The following is a 22,006-nucleotide window of genomic DNA, read 5'->3' on the forward strand; positions in this document are numbered from 1 at the left end:
GATGAACCATTTTAAGTCCCCCTTCCTCATATTTTTTAATAATTACGTCTCTTTTAATTTGATTCCATAAAAAAATCAAAGCACAGACTATTAATTTGTTTATAACAGCATTTTTGCCAATTGGTGTAAGTATTCTTTTGTTCCAAATTGAAAGTAGTGATTTTAATTTTGCAAGCTTTTTGTCGAAATTCAATTGGATTATTCTGGTAAGATCTACATCATATTCAATTCCCAATAGATCAAAGCGGATGGTTCCCCATTTCAAGTTAAGATAAGCATTAAACATATTATTACTGTATTTCATACTGCCAATCCAAATTACCTGGGTCTTGGAGAAATTCATTTTTAAACCAGATATATTAGCATAGAAATTCAGTGATTTGAGAGTTTGATCTAAAGATTTTTCAGAGCCATCTAAAATAACAGACGTGTCATCCGCAAATTGTGATAATAGAATTTCATCTTCATGTATAAGTATACCTTTAATATTTTCATTATTTCTTAGTAGTATGGATAAAATTTCTGCACATAAAATAAAGATATATGAAGAGACGGGCCATAAATTTCCCTCCAAATCGAGTAATCTTCCCAACTATAACGTAGTTAACCAGATGGAATTTGAAACCATTCTGTAAGTTTCATTTGCATTCCATATGTTTGATGTGATGTGTTATTATTATGAAATTAAAATATTAGTTGCATGATGTTGATAGTCTAACATCAAATTTAATGTCAAGACACGGTGTGATTTCCATTAAACAAGTCATGATATCAAAAAGTAACGGCTTTTAACTTTCTAAATAAGAATGTAAAACAAGATTGATAATTTTGTAGAGTCGTAAAAGTTTTTAGCTTACCGTTGATACTACACTTATCATCACATGAATAAATTAATCAAATTGAATGAACTGTTAATTTCATAATGCGGGTCGTATTATGTTTCCCGCCGTCATCCTAAATTAGACCTGGCACGAATTTTTTACCAACAGTATACATATATATCTTGATACCATAATATAATATATGTATACTGTTGGTTAAAACATTTATATATTTTTGGTAAATAAATCGTGCCAGGTCCCTGTGTACGCGAGTTGACGATCACTGCGTCAGACGGCAAAACAGGCAATGTAACTTTTCTGTTTTCATAGATAATACAGTGAATTTTGCATTTCTTTGGCGTTGTAACCTCATCTTTGGTTATATTTATGTTATAATTGTTTTTTAATATATATATATATATTTATTTGTTTCGGAAAGGTAGTAGGCAGTTTCTGTAGCAGGTACAAGGACGTTTGTTTGACAGGATTCATCTTTACAAAAGCATAGACCATCAAGTCCTTTTTGATATTAATTGTCATGAAAATGGCGGATGTCAATTTTACTATACAAATAGGTAGGATGTTGTGTAGGTGCAGTCCCAGCTCACCAAAATTGTTGTCATATAACAATAATATCCCTTCCATACGGTGACCCATCCCGCAACTACATATCAAGTCAATAGTACGGCCATAGTTCAGGAAGGGCTATTATTTTCATAGGACAACCATTATTTGTGGCCTGGGAGTGCACCTTCCCTCGTAGTTTAGCAAATTCTTTAGCTATAAACCAGTCCTTTGCTTGATACATTTTGAGTTGTAAGGCATTTTTATATAATTTCTTCCATTGCAGATATGTTATTAGTTATATAGTCAGTTACAGACCCCTATAAAGGCATAGAGGGTCGGTAAGATACATGTATCTAGGGGGCGAGGGCGTAGCCCGAGCCTCCTATATACTCCATACTGACGATAAGAGTTATTTTTACACAAAAATAACAAGTAATATATAGTTTTACGGTAATGAAATGGTATATTTAGTTGAAGATAATGTATTTAAATTTTGAAGCAAGTGCGAGAGCCGCCATATTGCACCATAATCAAATTTACTGACCCCCTATAAAGTGATAGGGAGTCACCAAGTGACGGCTCTCCGCCAATCATTTGGGGACATCTTTGTCCGAGATACGATACATTTTCATATCCCTCTTAATAATGGCAAACCCTTCAGACTCCAAAGACAGAGAACAAATACTACACAGTACGTCAAAAAAGTATTCTAGACAATTTATTGAAAAATACTGGCTCATTCCTGTACTCGATGCCGATGATGGAGTGGTCGGGTGGTGTAGTGGTTAAGCCGCTCGCCTTTCACCTATCCGGCCGAGGTTCGATCCCCAGCATGGACGTGAAAAGGTCAGGGGTCACCAGCCCGATCACGTGTGTTTTCTCTGGGCACTCCGGTTTCCTCCCACACTATGACCCCTCGCGCACTCACATAACTTGTTTCTCAATCGATGTAAAATAAATAAAGTTTATATATACAGAGAACAAATACTATATAGTACGACGTCAAAAAAAGTACAAACAAGGAAATTAGGTTTGGAATATTCTAGACAATTTATTGAAAAATACTGGCTCATTCCTGTACTCGATGCCAATGATGGAGTTGAGGCACGTTGGTACTGGGGGTTCGCCACTAAAAGGCACTATATACACAGGTATGATTCTATTCCTGCGAGCAGAGTTGAGAGTATGTGAGAGACCAGAGTAAACTTTCATTTCGAACCAACCGTCCTCCATAGACCGCTCTGAGAACAATATCAATATATATCGGCTATTCTCTATTGCATCAGTCGTATTTACAATAACTGGTCTCCCTGGAATTCCGTCTCTTTCCTCATGGAATCCTGTCAGTCCGTCTTCCTTCTCCAGATAGTCCAGGATCTGGAATGCTACTGCATTATCAGCCTGGTGACTACAGATGTAGAAATCAAAGTTCTCGGTTGACATGTCACTTCAGAGTTCTGTAAGTTAACGATATGCACACTAGTCAATTTTAAATGTTTATATGGCAGCATGAACTTAAAACACAGATTTCCCCAGGCAGGCTTAACTACTGCAACTCTTAACACATCGAAAAAAGAAAGCAGCGAAAAACATCTATTTAAAATTTGGCCTGTACTTCCACACGACAGAATTACAGAACTGCACTAAAGTGGTAGTAAATTATTTGAGGTGAAGATGGAAACTTCTCAGAGTTTCTGTAGAAACTGGAGGGAAACTTTGGCTACTGCAGCACATCGACAACAGGAAATGATATGTGAATTTATTATTGTAGACAATACGGAAACATTTGTTTGGTAATAGACTCCATATATAAATGCATGACCAATACACTGTACAATATATATATAATAGATTGCAATTCGTTGTTTGGGTTTGGTGAACGAACTATACCTGTCTCACAAGACCATCTGTGATATTTACTTATTAATTCAAATGATTGCATAGTAATAATTCAAAGATTAATAATGATAAAATCAAAACAAAATAAATCAATAAATTATTTTAGTATATATAAATAAATTATATTCATTTTAAATAAAATAGATTGCATGGGAATCATGATTAATACAAAATCAGAGTTACCAACAAACAAAACCAGTACCTGGTGTGGCTACCAACATTGAAAAAATCAAAGAACCAGAGGTGACATTATATATCATTATAATATTAATCTTTCATCACACCTACAAATTACAACAATGTCAATAGAGGGAAAAACTGCACTTATACTCCGGAAACAGTCACAACATACACACATATCATACCGAGTTAGTACAAGTTACGGAGTGAGCTAAGTTATACATATGTATGTTAGGCCTGTTAGATGCAGATCATACACTACCTGATACAATGTTGTTGAAAGCGAATAATTGTTTGTTAAACAGTAGCCAAACTAATCTCCTTGTGACTGACTGTACGTCCGTAGCATACTAGCGTTTCTGTTCATTACTTCAAGGATTTATAAGTCATATACGTCCTTGATTACTTGAACTAAAATTCCAAGAAGCCAATTTTCCGGTTAAAACGAAAGTAGAATATGTGGGTTACACTACACACAAGTCGGCAGACGGAAACGGCATAATCCGGATATTTTTTATATTATAAGACTCTTTCATATGTGGATATGAAGGATAGGGATATTCTACCCGAGGGTCACAAAATGTAGTAAAACCCGAGGCTTGCCGAGGGTTTTGCAACATTTTGTGATCCCGAGGGTAGAATACCCCTATCCTTCATATCCACTTATGAAAGAGTATTTTTCTTTCATACCACGACGTTATACTGCAATTTTACAACTATAATATCCCGCCTTTTTGAAATAAATTCGAAGAAATCCACGACTGGAAGTCAATTTCCATACATGAAAAATTACGTGATATTTCCAACACAAATTCCGTTGCTTGCATCTTTTATAGTAAAACCAGTCAATTTTGTGAAAAAAATGTTAAAATTTTACCGAGAAAATAGAGATTTTGTTGACACCGTGATGTCACGAGGCTTTATTGCATGGGTAGCCATGATATACAGCCTCAGGCGACATGAGTATATTGCCCTAGACCAGCCAGTATTACACGTGTAGGTATGAAAGAAAAATATTTACTGTATTCATTTTAAATCGACACAATAAGAAATACCGTTTTTATTAAAAGTAATAAGGGATTTGTTAGACCCGAGCGAAGCGAGGGTGTAATAAGTCCCGAGTGACGAGAAATCATGCAATAACTGACTTACTGCATTCTTCTTAACATCGTACAAAAAGACAGGTTGATTGAAAAAAATACACACTTTTCCATCCCTATACCCCAACTCTCTTATAGTTCTCTGTTTTGATTTACCTGTACCTATTATGCTTGTGAGTACTTTTCAGTATTAGAGGTTCTTTGCTCAATGTTAATACATCAGTTTGTCATTATCCATCGTAAGGTGCACAAGGAGTTTTGTCAAGTGTAGAGATAAAAACTTTGATTCTGCGAAATGCTGCATCAAAATGTTTTTAGGGGATATGTACAGTATGAAACAATTGGATTATTATCAAGCTCTGTTCAGAGACTGAAAAAAAGGAAATGAAGAAAAGAAATTGCCGGAAACTTTAAATGTACCCTGGTAAGTACATTTTATATAAAATTAATTCCATCTGTGCTTTTAATTGATAAAAACATATAGATATAAAGGTTCCTGAAGAGTTAAAACTTCCTTACAATACGAAGTCGCTATCATATAATACTTGAATTAATTGAAATAATAATTAATGAAGCTTTTGATGTACATATAAATAAATTTTCTTATTGCATTGTATTTTTAAAAATCTTGTCAGCATGTGTTAGTTTATGATAACAATAATTGTATTAATTGTCTTTATCTAAATTGTTAACACTCTATACAAATAATGGTTAATTGAAATAAAAGTTCATGAAGCTTTTTGATGTACATTTAAATAATGGCAAAACTCCTTGTGCTTCTTTAATACTTCTTTTTTCTTCCAATCGTTGAATCGAGCTTGATAATAATCCCATTGTTTCATACTCTACATACATTGTATCCCATAAATATATTTTTAGTGTAACATTTCGCATAATCTAAGTTTTTATCTCTTCACATTGCAAAGCCCTTACAATGGATAATGACAAACTGATGTATTAACATTAGCAAAGAACCCCTAGTACAGAAAAGTACTTACAAGCATATCAAACAGACAACAATGGGAGAGTTACAGGTATACGGATGGAAGGTGGTTTTTTCAACCAATCTGTCATTTTTTGAGCTATGCAATAACCTTTATTTATCGCATTATAAGTAAAGGTAATTGCACGGATTTCGAGTAATAAGGGGCGTATTTCATCCGGGCAAAGTGAGGTGAGTTCGCCATTCACTATTACTCTCTGACATCGGTTGCTGAGGAAATACTGGATGTAATTTGTAATCTGTTTACTGATTCCATATCCTTCCACTTTTTTGACATTCACCTGTATGAAACTTTATCAAAGGCTTCCATAAAGTCAATAAAGATGACGTCCAGCTCACCTCCTTTATCTATTATTTCAGACCATTCCTCTAATACCATAAGAAGTTGGAGTTGCTTTGATCTTCCCGACATCAATCCAAATTGTTTGTTACGAAGAAGATTATTTTTGTCCATATGTTTAAATATGCTGTCTCTTACGAGTTATTCTAAGTTTTTTTTTTCTATTTATACTGGTTAGATTGACTAGCCTATGGTTTCTAGCTTCGAAGCGGTGTTTTTTTAATCGCTGTAATATTGGCCTCCTTTCATTCACTTGGAAGCTTTCTATCCATTAATGATTTATTGAAGATGTCAGATATAGGATTGCTTATTTACTTCCTTAATTCATTTAGAACTTTAGGGTGGTCTTATTTCTTTTCGTAGAATTGTTCCATTCAATCCGTATGTACCGGTCTACGTGATATTAATACAGTCGCCATCTTTGTTAAAGCTTGACTGACGTAGCAACAATTGCTAAGGAAGCAGAAAAGGGCGTGTCTAAATGGTCGTTTGGCGATCGGTCAACTTCTTTTCTGCGTATTATTCTGATCTGTGTGTTTGTATCTCTGGATCAACTTAATCACTTTTGATTAAAGTGGTAAAGTTCCTGTACATATCCTCAGCATCTCTCTCTGTTACTCATACCGTTGTAGTTTCCTTTGTGGTACTTGATTCGCCCTATGGTATTGTTTTTATGTGTGGTATGGCAGAAAAAATCGAAACGTAAAACAAGATTAGCACTGCTCCCTATCGGACTGATATTTTATATCTTTTGCTTTTTCTGTTGTTATCATTAGGTCCAAGATGCTGTATCACACTTATGTAATTTTAATAGGGTTTTGTATTAATAAATTAAGTAGAACAATATCTTTATTCTGGCATTATTGTTAGAGGTATTGCCAACCATTTGGAGCACTTTGATTGATGCCGTATCTGACATCATATGTTTTATTTGTTCGTTCTTGCTCTCTCCATTTGTCATTAACGACGGTCTGTCATGTTTCATGTGTCCTTCGTTTACTTGAGCCATTTCGATTCTTCGTTATACTTGCTGGTACTTGAACAATATTTTCACCAAGAAATCTTAGTGTACTGCCGCACTCCACTGGTACTGTAAAAGGCAAGAACCACTCTCTTTAGACAGCCTACCTACTCCACAAGATGTGGGGATCATTGAGCTATCATACAGCAGTTGAATGATAATTACAATTCAATATGCCTGCGGTTTGCCTTTTTATAATAATTAAAACTGAATAGACCTGTGGTATGATTTTTTAACATGCTATGTCTTGCTTACATTGCCCGTCTTACATACATTGCTTAACATTGCTTTTCAAATAATGATAAAGTCTTTCATCAGAATCATACTATAAGTTGATGGGCGAAATTTCTACGAAATATCGTATTGGTTACACTTTTTTGAAGTGACGAGCAATTACTGTATGATAAATGATAGCTCATAATTATTGTAATGATTCTTGAATTGATTGTTGTACTTGTGGAGTTATGAATTTAATATTATATATTGTGGGTCGCGGAATTGTATGGTTTTTGAGGAACTGTCATACCGAAACACTCTACAGCACTTATATAAAACTACGTACAGTGCGATAGGGCCAATTACTAGTACTCGATAACTTTAAATCACATGGTTTGCAACACAGCATGATACTACCGCTTTGTAAAACAGTCATTCGAGTATTACTAGAACAAATTTGCTATTGATATTGTAATGTATGTTGATGCTGTCTCTTAAAATGAGCTGGTATATGTCTGTATGTCGTATGTATGATCTATCTTGAACTCAATAGAAAGTGTAAGCACGTTTGCTATGTATAGAAGCATTGTATAAACATGATTTTGTACTATCTAACAAAGTAAATTCCATGTTGTAATATATATATACACATCAAGTAATATTGAAAACGTGGAAATTTACGCGAGGGAAAATTGATACTTATTACACGAAGAAATGTTTAGCGCAAAAATTCCCTTACGCGTAATATATGAAACTAATTTGTAAAAACATATAATAAATAAAAAAAATCTTAATCTATCGCCATATTAACAATGATAACGTAATATGTTTACACGTACAAATTGCTAAATTTTACACTCGCGGGTATATCCACGTTTATAGTACATACAAAGCAAAATAAATATATTTCGTTAAACACATTTTGTCCATCACAGCTTTAATATTGTGATTTATTCAAGCAAATATGTGTGTATAAGAAGTGCAGACACATATACATATCAGCGGGAAGTATGGATGCTCATCATCTAATTATCAGGTCAAAGTGGCTGAAGATGAATAGATATTTACAGACAGCACGATTAGTTTACCAATACCACGGTAGATTATATGTGACGATAGATGTGTTTATATAAAAGTCTGTACGGCATCATTTCTTTCATCACAATTGCACCCTTCCTAAAACAATTCTTTGTCCTGGTGTAATGTTCACCATAAGAAAGTCACCAGTCTTAACATGCTTAACTCTTCAATGACAAATATCACCATAAAATATATTCTGCTTAATCTGCATAAACATTATCAAATGATCATTCCCTAAAACCTTGGTTATTCGCATTAAATAGCCATAGAGCGCGTGCCTTCCCCACAAACATTGTATAGAGCATATTCTCACATAAACATTGTCGATTTAATGATATTTAAACGTCTGTAATCACAACCACAGTCATCAAGTATTATATAGACATTTATGAAGTGCAGGTTATCTTTCCCTAAAATGTAACACATCATGTCGTAGATGATATTCTGCTCTTAATCAATGTCGCAAATATCACCATCTCGAATTTTCGTCCTCCTCACAAGCATAACAACGAGTCTTTGTTCATAACAATTCCCATTGTCATTCAATGGTACAACTTCATAGACATGTATTGTCATGTTCTGTGAATTCAGTGGTAACACTGCTTGAATCACGGCGAGCTGCCGATTTATTATTTACAACACATATACATGTATAGTGTCAGTTTGACGATGTCTGGACAAATATGGTGATCGTCGTGATGAAACTGATGAGTATGAAGAAGAAGAGGAAGACGCGATCCACGACCTGACCTAATAGTTGCCACTCCGCCACATTTTCCTCCCACTTATTGTGGTCACGCATGAACTTCTCGATCTTGGAGAGCGACTCCAGCTGTTTCCGTAAGATGTGTATTAGATCACTGGCGTTCAGACTCGAATCGGTATCGGACGTCCGCACGCTTTTGTTATTTTCATAAATGGTTGGATCATCCAATGATTTGTTATTCTGTTTCCCATTTTCCAGACTGTTAGTTTTTGGTTCGAAATCAAATGCTTGGACTTCAATTATCTTTGGCTGCGAAGATAAAAAAGAGATTGATTACTAGAAATATCTAGAAAATATTGACAGCGTTTATATAAAATATGCAAGAGACACCATTTGATAAAGTTAATTGATCCTATTTAGAAGGCTGTATAATTATGAACTGGTTACTTCACTCTGGTTTTACCTACCGTTTTCGGAGCAGAAGGGGAAACACTTGCCGTGGCCTTAGAGGGCGCTTTAACCATGACTAGCTTTCCAAGGATACCGAAGAAAATCTGTCGAATGATTTTCGGAACCTCCTTGCCATGGTTACCCTTGTAGTGTAGGTTGAGTACGATGACAGTCATTAGACAGGAAACAGAAACAAGCAGCATGGCGCACAGGAAGTACACACCTGTAGGCAGGTAAAGGAAGTACAAATCAAAAATAGAAATTACAGTTTTCAACTGCTTGTAACAAAAACACTTTTAATCAAAAGACACAATTTGTGTTACCATGACAATCATTTGAAATATCCATTTAAGACTTAAAATTAGTATATACCAAATTCTATTATAAAGTATTTTCTCTCTCCGTTCGCCATAACTATATGACCTTGACCTTTTGAGAAAGTCTTTACCTATGTAAGGAAATGTTTCCGATGATGGTGGCAATGTTTCTGATACGACCAACAGGAACACAGCCAGTGATAGTAGCACTGTTATCTCCAGAGATACTTTTTCTCCGGAATCTGGGGGAAGCAGAAATCCAAGACATGCAACAGATGTTATCAGCATACACGGGAACATCAAGTTCAGCAAGTAAAAGAGTGGCTTCCGGTCTAACACGAGATAAAACGTCACATCCGGGTATGGTTCCGGACAGCATCCATAGTAGATTACGTGACGTATGATGTTGATGGCCTTCACATCCCACTCTACGTTACTGACAAACGAAGTGAGATCTCCAGATACAGATTTGTTGGTGATGTTCAGCTGTAGTCCATGGTAGGCCCAGGAACCAAACGTGAGCGCGCATGTCTGCGTATCGAAGGGGAAGTAGGTGACATCCACTTGACAGAGACTTGTGATGACGGTAGGGAAGTTGTATGCTACTGAACCAGATGATCCAATGCTGAGTCTATAGTCCTTTACACCTTCCACGGTACTTTCGGCACTGGAAAGACAAAATGATTAGATAATGAGTTCAGAGTCACTCGTCAGCACAGATATGCCAAGTCATCTTCAAACGAATTAGATGCTTAATTCAGAACCATATTACAGCACTCAAATATGCTAAGTGTACTGAAATGGAAACTGTAACGTCCTTTGCTGGCGGAATTGAAGTAACTTCATATCAAGGTTTTATCACCTGACAGAGGAAAGCTTCACCAAAGTTATCCTCCTTAAACTTTCATAGGAAAGCATTAAAAAATTAAAGCAAATCTCCTTAAATTATGCAATGCTATTTGGAATTTTGAGTTATTATATTTAAGTCAAAGAGAGTTGATAAAGCTGGAATTTCAACGGTATCAATAAAAATACTTAACAATGTCGGGGAATTTGTCAATATTTCTTGTTATATGTGTCATAAGAAATGTAGAACATTGCATTTTTATCATATTTTACATCTTGGTTATATAATAGAATTATCCTCATTTAAAGATGCTCAACCGCCGACAGAACATAAATGATATTCATCATTTGAACAATAATTGGTATTTAATCGTGTATATATATGCCTAGTTAACACAAAAAATAATATGAAATAATTGATTTCGCCTTTGGTACATGCCCAATCAGTACTTCATTTCATATAGGATATAGTGCGACGGAATTTTTTCGGGATGCAATTAATTATTTTTCATATTTTTAACTTGATGTAAAATTAGAAGCTCAAACTTTTCAATGGTGGTAATGGTGTAAGATAAGTAACTTTTGCAACTGAAGAAAAATACTAAATCGTCTTCTCCTGTTTGTGATAGTGAAAAAAATATGTCAGTGTTGGAGCATCTTTAAATAAAGTGTTAAAACTTCAACTTCAAAGAGACTTACTTGTCATAGAGTGTTATATCTGGCACCCATACTTTAGTCACAGGCACGATAAGGCTAGCAATAGAGTCGAACTCTGAGGCATTCCACGCCAAGTTACAGTCATCCCAGTTCTAGGACGAAGGATTTTTTGAAAATTATACAAATTTTATAATAAATTTATATTAGAATAACGGTGAGTACCGAGTTTGAAATAAAATCATAAGTTAATTCATAGTCAAATATAGCAGCTCAAAGCGAAATATGAAAAATGTCTGTGATTTTATAAGACATTAAAATAAATCTTATTAAAATGATAACATTAAGATCAGGGTTTCCGGTAGATGAAGCATTCATAGTCGACACTCGCCATGTAAATTCAACCTTTAAACTTTCTCCACAAACTGAGGCCACCACGAAGAGTTGATGGCCTGTTGACTTGTTGTTAAATAAGTTATCATTGTCAAATTACGTTGTTGTGATCACCTTCATCAATCCTCGTCTCTATCGTGACTTTTTGTTCTGTGAAATGAGTGTTTCTTTATATTGTACTTACCAATCGGAGCCAAGCGTTGATCTGAAGTAACTGTTTGGGTTCATTCTGAAGTAAATGTACAATCATTAGATAATATTTAGAAAATGAGCATTACTATTTAAACGCACAATCTGCAATTTATTTTACGTTTCCATGTTGATAAGCTCCATGACAAATTCATAGTGGTTGTAACAATGATCATTTTTTATTACAATCAGCAGGCGCTATATGTAGATTTTAAGAGTGAAAAGATGGCGTTATGGCGTCTTGTAAAACTAGTACAGTTTTTTTGTCCATTTATTGTGACATCAGGATCAAACGAAAACAACTTACACTAATTACAAATATTGATGGAAAGGATCATAGGAGAGCATTGGTATATGGATTACTAATCACGGGGATGGCATCGGGGGTACTAGTGTCACTGGCGAACCTAACACAGTGTACGGAAATAAGGTAAAATCCGTACCAACTCGATGATCTGACGGAGAGCCAGTCCAATCCGGACCTCGATAGGACTGTCAGTGTCACACACCGGTTTGATATCTTTATGGTAGTTGGTGAAGACATGGCTCATCAGCGCGGACATGTTCACCGCTCCCTCGGCAGCTGTGGGTTAACCAAACAAAACATAGTCCTCAATACTGGTCAATTATTGTTACAATCAATATGTAATTCATTAATACATTAATTTCTTTATGATTGATCTGTCCAGCCCTAAGAATCATTTGCCTGGTCTGTTTGTGGTATCCTATACCTAATAAGGAACCTGTGTGTATTTGTACTTAAAAGTAATTAAATATAATTAAATGATTTTCTATACGTATATATGCTTAGTTATTCACTTAATACGCCCTGAAATTGTATCAGAAGTGAAGGCAAGGAGATGTTTGAATATCAAGTGGGTTGTTTATCTAGTTGTAATTGTAATATTTCTACATTATATTTACTAATGTGTTTGATGTCATTTTATCGATATGGATGACGTGTTGAGCTACATGTACCTATGAAGAATAGTGAGTAGGGATAACAATCGTCACAAACATTCCGTTGTACTAATCAAGACCTCGGATATTCTACTACTTCTCCAAGGTACTGATGTAACTATCGTAAGGCGCTGCCTTTCAGTAGTTAGTTTTTTATCAATAACCAATTCATGTAAGTGTTATTATCTTTATTTTATTTTTTTATTTATTTATGATTTACTTTTACGTTATTTTAATAAATAATATATTTCAATACTTTTACGTTATTTTAATAAATAATATATTTCAATAAACATTAAAGAAATTAGTTTTGCTAGCTTTCGTAAGAACACTCCATATTTTACTGTATCCTTTTTGACCTAATTTGACCTTTTTCTCTCTCTCTCTTATTTACACATACATTCAGAACCATGCCATTAGTTTCTTTTCATTGTCTTTAGATTGCCATCCAGCTGAAGGACAATGCTTTTTCACGGTCACATACTGCAATCAACAGAATTCTATTTCTTTAAAGACATGCTATGTTTTTATATTGAAGTTTCAAGTGAAATATCAATCTTTGATTTGCGAATGCCAACATTGTTCAGTTACCAATAACCCAGAGTGCTGCTTGTAACAGGTGGATAAACAGACGGACATTAAGTTTGTCATGGTTGGAATTTCTGTAATGACATTTAAAGATGCTCCACCGCTGACAAATAGCATTTTTTCACAATCAAAAATAGGAATAGACGATTTAGTATTTTTCTTCAGTTACAAAGGTTACTTATTTAACACCATTATCACCACTGGAAAGCTTGAGCTTCTAATTTTACTTCAAATTAAAATTATAAGAAAAAAATGAATTGCATCTCGAAAAAAATCCTTGACACTATATCCTATTTGGACTGAAGTACTGATGGCGCATGCACAAAGACATTTTTTTATATTATTTTTTTGTGTTAATTAGACATACATTATTTGTATTGATACACGATTATCCGCCAATTATTGTTCAAGAGATGAATATCACTTATACTCTGTCGGCGATGTAGCATCTTTAATGATATGGTATGGTAAAAACTGTATTTGAATACTTCAACGCTATCATCTTTCTCTTCGTGGGTTAAAAGTATTTTCGGCATTTAAACGTGTACGGAAATTGTTCTATAATACTGGTCGTACACGTGACAAGTGTAAATCATTGATGCAATACAAATCGTCCTAACCAGCATCGGTCTCATTTCCTGATTCCGCGTGGGAAACAACTGTAAACAAAGGATTCGGGCAAACCCATGACACACTAACAAATGCAGGGGTTTATTTCTGAGTAAATATACAGAAACCATTCATCAGTCATTCCTTAATGTTATAATGTGATGTAGGCACACCGAATGAGATAGTGATCTATTTGTGTACATTTATACCGCCGGCAGTACTTGGATTGTCCAGATTGTTATTCCCATCGCTAACAACCATTAATTACTTTGACATAATTACTTGAACTTCTCGATATGCCTCGTCGTTAATATGTTAAAATTGTTTACGGTTGTAAATTAATTTCTTTATAATAACTTAACAGTTACCCAACTGGCCATTGATTGAAATCGCCAAAACACAACATCTAGGCTAAATACATGGGGAAAATTGCAATGAGAGATGAGAATTGTGATAGGCGAAGGTATAGCAGGCATCTCATCAACTAAGCAGCATCATTTGCCGCATATGATTGTGAGGCAAACGTTATATTCATAGATGTAGTTTTTATTTGAATATCATGCATGACCTGCCATTAAGATGTGAGACGTATTATTGTTCTTTAGAAGAACTCTCAGATTGTAATTCTATTTTACCTACATTAGCCATATAAAGCATGCTAATATCGATATCACTTCTTAGCGTTTTGCATTACCTCCAGACTCTTATCACAAAAGAGAATGCCCAAGATGGATCTTAATATAATTTTTTTTAGCTACTGAATAATAAAAGAGATATTTAAGAAAAACTCGTTTTTGATGTCCTTATCGTAAATCACTTGGTTTCATGTTTGTCGGACTAATTCTGCATCACCAGTTTACAAAGCTTATACATTATACCTTTTAATTCAATTAAGTTACGTAATGAAATAGCCCGATCGTATCATAATGGTTTACTTAGATGTTTTACAAAGGAAAGGCAAATTAACTATTCTAGCCATCAGCGATTGAAGTTTTAAGTATTTTCCTTTGTGTTATGCTTTGAAGTTGGCTGTTATATTAACGTCATATTACCAGCCACGTTTCATTTAAGGACGGCCTCCATTTATTTTTTGTGTTGCGTGTATGAAATGCATGTGTGTTTTTGGGAGACTGTATGATGTTTGTGTGTTGACCCTTTGTAATAGTATAACTAAAGCACGCCGTCAGAGATACAGAGGTACACTTTCACCGGTCACATTAAATGCTCTAACTCCATAGCAAGATATTTTTTTATGGACACAAAAACACAATCTGTCCTTCTACAAATTAATTTAAACATGATTTTGTTTTGTCTATGTTCATAAAATATCTTGCCATGTGCCATAACTGGGCGAACATTTTGTCATTTTTTTCTGTAATCCATTAAAATCCATAATGTTTGATGATGAATTAAGTTGTAAAAATCATTGAAAGGCACATACATTGTGATGCCTGATGAACATTAGCTACTGTGACAGTATAATGTGAAATGAAATCATAGACCAAAACTTGGCTTCTTTGGTCTAACCATATGTACTCATTATACTCCACTGTAGATATAAATATGATGAGTTTCGGCATAACTGCCAAAATTCATTCCGAGCTCATTCCGTCTTCAAATCAAAATCTATACACGTTCATTGTAAGTATTGTAATTTTCAAAATGTTGGTAACGTTTGATGGTAATTAACAAACGAAAAGCTTTTCTAAACTCGTCATATGAAAATTACGGCATATATAACATTTAGACAATCCATCATGGGATGTTTGTATATTGATGTTAAATATTGATTTTAATTTTAAGTGTTACCCGCCGTTAAAGATAGATTTCCAGGAATTTGCACTCTCTTTTTCCTGATTTTATACGTTTCCAGCGATGTGCCCGTTATTCTAAGAAAGATATTTACTTTTTAATAACTAACTTTTCTACTCTTAGTAATTTGTAAAAATTTTTTTACAGAACTCAACACTCTGGAAAATAAAACAAAAATGTCAATTTTCCTCTTAGAAGTCAATCTGAATTTTAATCATCTTTCGATAGCCCAGATGTAAGCGTGCGAGGGGTCTTATTTGGTGGCAGGAAACCGGAGTGCGCGGCGAAAAACCCACGTTATCAGGCAGGTGACCCCTAAACTTTCACCTCCGTGCCGGGGAATCGAGCCCCGGTCAACTAGGAGAGCAACTTAACCATTGTACCACCTGATCAACATATATATTTCGATAATATTACGTGTTTATATGTCATCGACAGCTACCCTTTGGGTTATATAATATCTGGTCTACACCTGATTCTGGGTAATTTGGCGACGTATATTTACCTGAAACTGTATACTATATATAGATATACGACTAACAATCTGACCTATTTTGATACTGTAATAAAACTATATGTGTAGGTATTTGAAACATTAATCACTTCTGACAAGCATGTGTATTCATAGCATTTCCGATGAATTATTAACAAATCATTATTGTAATGGTTCGAGATCAGATCGCCAGGAGTATATTCTTTTTATTGTTCATTGTTTGTATACGAATTGATTGGTGGTACACACGTTATAGAAAAATAAACAACCAAAAAATTTTGTTTGGGGAATTATGAAGTTCCTATTCAAATTGCACCCCTCCCCCGATCACAGATCCTTACTATCTTGCTCTGAAATCTCCGCGTTTTTAAATCATGTATTCACAGTTCTATAAAGTAGCATAACGTTATTCACGTCTTCGTGGTAAATCGTTTGCAAACAAATAATTCACTTAACGGGGTATGCACGTCACTATTACACCTAATCAAGATTCCTAACTAGGTGATAAAATGTGCGATGAGTGTCTTAATAGCTTGATGTTTAAGCATGCAAGAAGTCATTAATTTGATTTATGAAATTGTAGGACACTATATTATAGAAATCCATTGAAAAAATAGCCAATTAGATTTCCTGTTCCCCTCACGAATGTTTACGTGATTTCATTGTTTGAGATAAAAATGTAAAAACTGTGAGGTGAAATGTGTCCCGATACTTTGGTATCTTTGATAGATCGTTCCTAGCACACAAGAATGCAATATGAAATAAACAATGATGCCACCCATTGATTTTTTAAATATAAACAGACGGGAAAAAATTGCCTCAGATGAAGTATCCAGCTGGGTCCTAAATAACTTTTTTTTGAACTTCAGTTGCAGTAATAAGGAAAATTAATTGACATTCTCAGAAGTCAAGAAAGGAAATGCATCATAAAATACTAAATGATGTGTTATTTTGACATGCTCTTCAAAAATTACATAATGAAATGATTACTAATCGCACGATATTTTCTTTTGATAGAAAGTTGGTGAAATGATATAATATTGTGCACCAAATAACTTGTCCACAACACAATCCAGTAAAACAGCAAGGAGATCGATAAAAATTGATTGCATTATACAAATACGAAGAGGTGCTAAATTACAGAAATATGAATAGATTTAGCAATTTAGATTATTTTGTCTATAACAGGATCTGTATCACTAGTAGATCAATTGTAAAACAATACGGAATAGCTTCCGAAGGTAAACAGAATTCGTGCAATGTAATTATGAGTATCACGCTTTGTCAGATCAATTGCATTTAGATGGTTTAATCATCCGCAACATGAGGTGAAAGCATACTCCCTCATCCCCCACATGACAGTAGCTGAAATCAAAATTATATCTTAACATATAAAAACAGAGAAATCTATCAATTTATAAGGTAACTTAAAATATTTTGACTCCAACTGGCGAGTCCTAAATATCCTAACTGTTAAAAAATATCAAGTAAAACATCAAATAAACCAAACTTTTACTTAGACAAATATACTAGATAAAATTGGTTGCTATTATGATCATGATGCAAATTTCGGTTATAACCAGATTTAGTGAATATTTCAACCTTTCGCTTTTCATTAAAATCACCCAAATGGATCATTTTCCATGCAATTACCGTCGACGTTTAATTGATTGTTTTTTAAAAGATGTGGTTCTGTTATTGTGTCGAAGGATTTGATTTATTTATTCCAACATATAAAGCATTGATTAATTATTGCTGAAGCAATGGACCGCTTATTACACATTTTCGAAAGGTTTGAATTTTAAGCAACTTGTACTTGCACCCAATATCTAGACAAAGATGAAAAAGCAATAAATAAAATACGCTATCGTTTATGACAGACAATTGTCATGTGCCAGAGCTAATGATGTATTTAACAAGGTATTGAGCGGAATCAGAATATACCGTGATTACCGGATACCATGTAATTGTACTGGGAAAAGAATCTCTTGGAGTTGCGCTTTTGTTGTTCTCCGTTTGTCACAAATTACTGTCCAGGCCGATACTTTACGACAAAATCGATTTAAACAAAGACAATCGTTTACGCTTGACAGTCTATTGTGTGCAAGAACGAATACTATTTTTTTTATACTAAAAATCGGTTAAAACGCACCAGTTACTAAAATGCGAGATTTAAGGGGATAAACAATCAACATGTATTGCCAAGTTAATAAGTACATTAATTAATGTATATTTCAGAGCACTGATTGGAATTGTCTTTCATAATTCAAATAAATCATCTTGTCTTCATTCGGTTTTTTCCACGAAAGGCCCACGACTTGCTATCGTTGATGCTTGGAGTCTGCCAAAATATATCCGATAAAAATCAACAGATGAAAAGATTAAACTCAGTTTGATGAGTAAATACTGTAAATGGCTTTATCTCTCGGGGTCATTAAAATGATTATATATATGGCTTGTTTCTGATACACTAAACAAGTCTATGTTGCAATTCCATCGATATCATGTTCTTTGAACTCAATCAATACAATAAAATGATTGATTTATCACATATTTGATTCCTCAAGCGATACCATTTGTAGTTTGACAAGACATGTTGAAATCGTAGATTGTAATTCTGCTTACCATTTTCTTCTTCTCAATACTAACAATACAAGACCACCGTATAAATGGTAAAGGATATTTTATATTTCAACTGTATGCTGGACCGATTTCTTTCGTCATGAAATTATTTCGTGTTGCTACTTTCGTCATGAGATATATCTATTACGCACTATCACGATGTTATTATGATAGTTTGACAGTTCTGTTTTGCTTGTTTATTAATTTTTTGAATTCCAATCCAGGGTGATGATATGGAAAGAGCAAAGTCATGGTTGAATCATTATTTGAATAATACACATGGACGTTACCCCATGGCGTTTTTGGTATCGAATATAACATCACATACGCTATGTTTACTATAACAGTCACATATGTTGGTATTATATGCCAATTGAATGTGGCTGATACATACATTCAGTATTTATAAGTATTGGATTCTAATGGAAACAACACAAAACATCATTATGAAGGTAATATGTATAGCTGTGTTGATATGTCATATCTTTATTTCAAGATCATATTGATTCCTTTCAATGTACGAGTAGTCTTCAAAACATTTTAACATTGAATATAATTCCATCAAGTCTATGGAGATTTTTATATGAAATACTTATGACTCAGTGAACAAATTAAAAACTACTTCTAATTGATTTTAACCTTTTAATGTCAAAATACGATTACATTCTTAAACGCTACACCTCAGCCAGAGAGCATTTATACTCTAATTAAAATCAATGAGATCGGTATATGAACCTTTGTATTAAACGTCTCCACAATTAAGTAAACGTTCCGATAAATATTGGTTTTGGCCTGAGTAAATATCGTATTGAAGTTCGCGAACAATCTTCACATCGATATGTTTGCTGATTGTATTTAAACTATTTATTTCATAGATATATCTTTTGTACTTTAGATCTGTTTTACCTTCTAGGAATCTTGTAAAACCTAGCTTTAACAATCCAAAAAACGGCCTTTCTTTGGATCGCTATAAGTTTATAAAGCTTTACAATCGTTGGAAACATGCGCAATCAAGTGCTAAAAATGTTAAAGTAATGATATCATGTTTTCTGACTCTTATGGGGATTTGAATAACAAACTTTTATTTTAGTGTTAATTCAAACGACAGGTATGGTTTCTAAGTATAAATTTTAACATTGTTACAACGAAATATGCCTGCATCGAGACTATCAGTTTGTCTTTAGGTGCAATTGTAATGTTTATATACTTCAGGGCATTTTATAATCCTTACATTCTGATAAGCCATTCTTAAGATGAATGCTCCAAGCAGATTCGTAAATTAAACGATTAAAATGTCAAAATCCGAAACATGCATTACACGGCCCATTGGAGTGTCGTGAGCCCTTAGTTATCACATATTCCTAAATGAATATCATGCAAATTTTGATGAACTCGGGTTCGATTTGGGGTAAAGTAATACCTTCAAGTAATGTCACAATCATCTTTGATTATGTATATAATGAAAACAATGGATATTTGTCTTGCCACATCATTGTAGTACTGAACTATCCATTATTAAATAATAAAAAACTGCATTGTAAAGAAGCTTTTTAACAAATTGTGGAAAGTACTGTTTTCTGAGATGAAATTCCAATAAATATCATTTCAATAGTGTAGAAAGTGATTCCAACTCTCTACTTTTGACAATTGTAATGTCTCAGAAACGGTCTAGGCTTTGCTGGCGGATGGTAATCAAACGCCACAACAAAGATACCCCATTTTACAACAGCCATTACTGTTGTAACTGATCAGTTAACAAAGCAATCAATGGAACTGTATGGAAGTGAGAATCCCAAAGGTGATCTTTGAATGTCATTTTCACATGAAAGCAGTTTGAAATATACCGTATATACCGCTTCTTTTCGCGAGAAGATTTAGCAGACATCGCAACAACAACAACAACAACAACAAAAAACAAAAAACACAAAAAAAATGATCCGCAAAAAAATTAAGAATTTAACGAATTCAATATAACGTCATTTTTATGAAGGTCACATAATTTTAGGATAGCAAACATTTAATTTTTTCCATTAAAATCAAAATCGTTAAATTTTACTTCCGCAAAAATAATAGTCTATGCGGTATATTCTTATATGTCTATTTGAAGAATCTTTCTCTTTAATTAATAACACACAAACCATATATTTATTGTAAGCATTTACCGTTTTTATCATCTATATTACTAGTGTATAAACTGCTGTTGTTTCAACACAAAGATAACTCAATCATAATTTTGTGTGATAGAAATGATTAACAAAAAGCTAGAGATATAATTGCCAACATTCATATTAAAATATAACTACTTACCTTGAAATGAAACACAAAACAGGAAAACAAACATATGGGTCGGATCCATGACGCTTCTATCTATCAACAACTAAACATCACAGAAAGAAAAAGTCCATCTGGGTTGCAGCGATCTACCTGTTCACTGGAAATTCTACGTCAACCGACCTGATATAGATTAATGGTCTATACGCCTGTTGAATTGATAATATATTAACGATAGGAAGGAACTCGCTACGGGAAATCGGCATCATATTCATCTAATTCATTATCAATGCCTATACTCGCTGGTGATTAATAGGAGAAATCGTAGCAGGATAGCTGAGTACAAGGTAGACCCGCTCCTGGTCAATTTACAGCGGGCTGTGTGTCCACCCGTAACTGCTGTCTGATCAGACGTTATTCCAAGCTTAAGTCTTAAATAAATAACTAACTTAATAGGAAACATTGAAACACTTGTTCACAGGAAATAACATCTCTGAAATCAATAAAAGCCTATCAATATACCTATAACAAGTAATAACATTAAGTTTAGCTGGATAACTCAACACGATTATTAACTAATTATGTCTCACTGACAATATAAAAGGACAGTTTATTATCCAATAAATTGAGAAAATAACCTTTCCATTGAACAATACACAGTCGTACTTATTGCCGTAAGAGTCATTCATAAAGCATGATGTAAAGGAATGGCATTCAATGATCTGAGGGCGTGGAAGTAAAACAATAAAACAAAAAGGGATCAAGATAACCAACAGCCAGGTTCATACTGGTTTGGTTTGACTGATTCCATGCCTTCTAACTAGTACATGTAACAGCCAGGACCATTTAAATGCATTTAAGGTTTAAGG

General features: G+C 34.0%; 1 protein-coding gene and 1 long non-coding RNA gene across 2 annotated transcripts; both read right to left on the reverse strand.

Moving 5' to 3' along the window:
* Positions 1–2,414: 2,414 nt before the first annotated feature.
* On the reverse strand, positions 2,415–3,869 carry LOC138333036 (uncharacterized). Its single transcript, XR_011209937.1, has 2 exons — positions 3,730–3,869; positions 2,415–2,845 (listed from the first exon to the last, which is right to left on the reverse strand). It is a non-coding gene; the product is annotated as an uncharacterized lncRNA (long non-coding RNA).
* Positions 3,870–8,063: 4,194 nt separating this feature from the next.
* LOC138333037 (neuronal acetylcholine receptor subunit alpha-9-like) lies at positions 8,064–21,498 on the reverse strand. Its single transcript, XM_069281141.1, has 7 exons — positions 21,174–21,498; positions 12,226–12,365; positions 11,778–11,822; positions 11,246–11,355; positions 9,832–10,367; positions 9,401–9,606; positions 8,064–9,242 (listed from the first exon to the last, which is right to left on the reverse strand). Exons 1-7 carry the CDS (start codon positions 21,220–21,222, stop codon positions 8,886–8,888), a joined length of 1,443 nt encoding a protein of 480 aa, XP_069137242.1. The 5' UTR covers positions 21,223–21,498; the 3' UTR covers positions 8,064–8,885.
* Between the last annotated feature and the right edge of the window lie 508 nt (positions 21,499–22,006).

The sequence above is a fragment of the Argopecten irradians genome, chromosome 10, assembly GCF_041381155.1.
Source record: "Argopecten irradians isolate NY chromosome 10, Ai_NY, whole genome shotgun sequence".
NCBI lineage: Eukaryota > Metazoa > Mollusca > Bivalvia > Pectinida > Pectinidae > Argopecten > Argopecten irradians.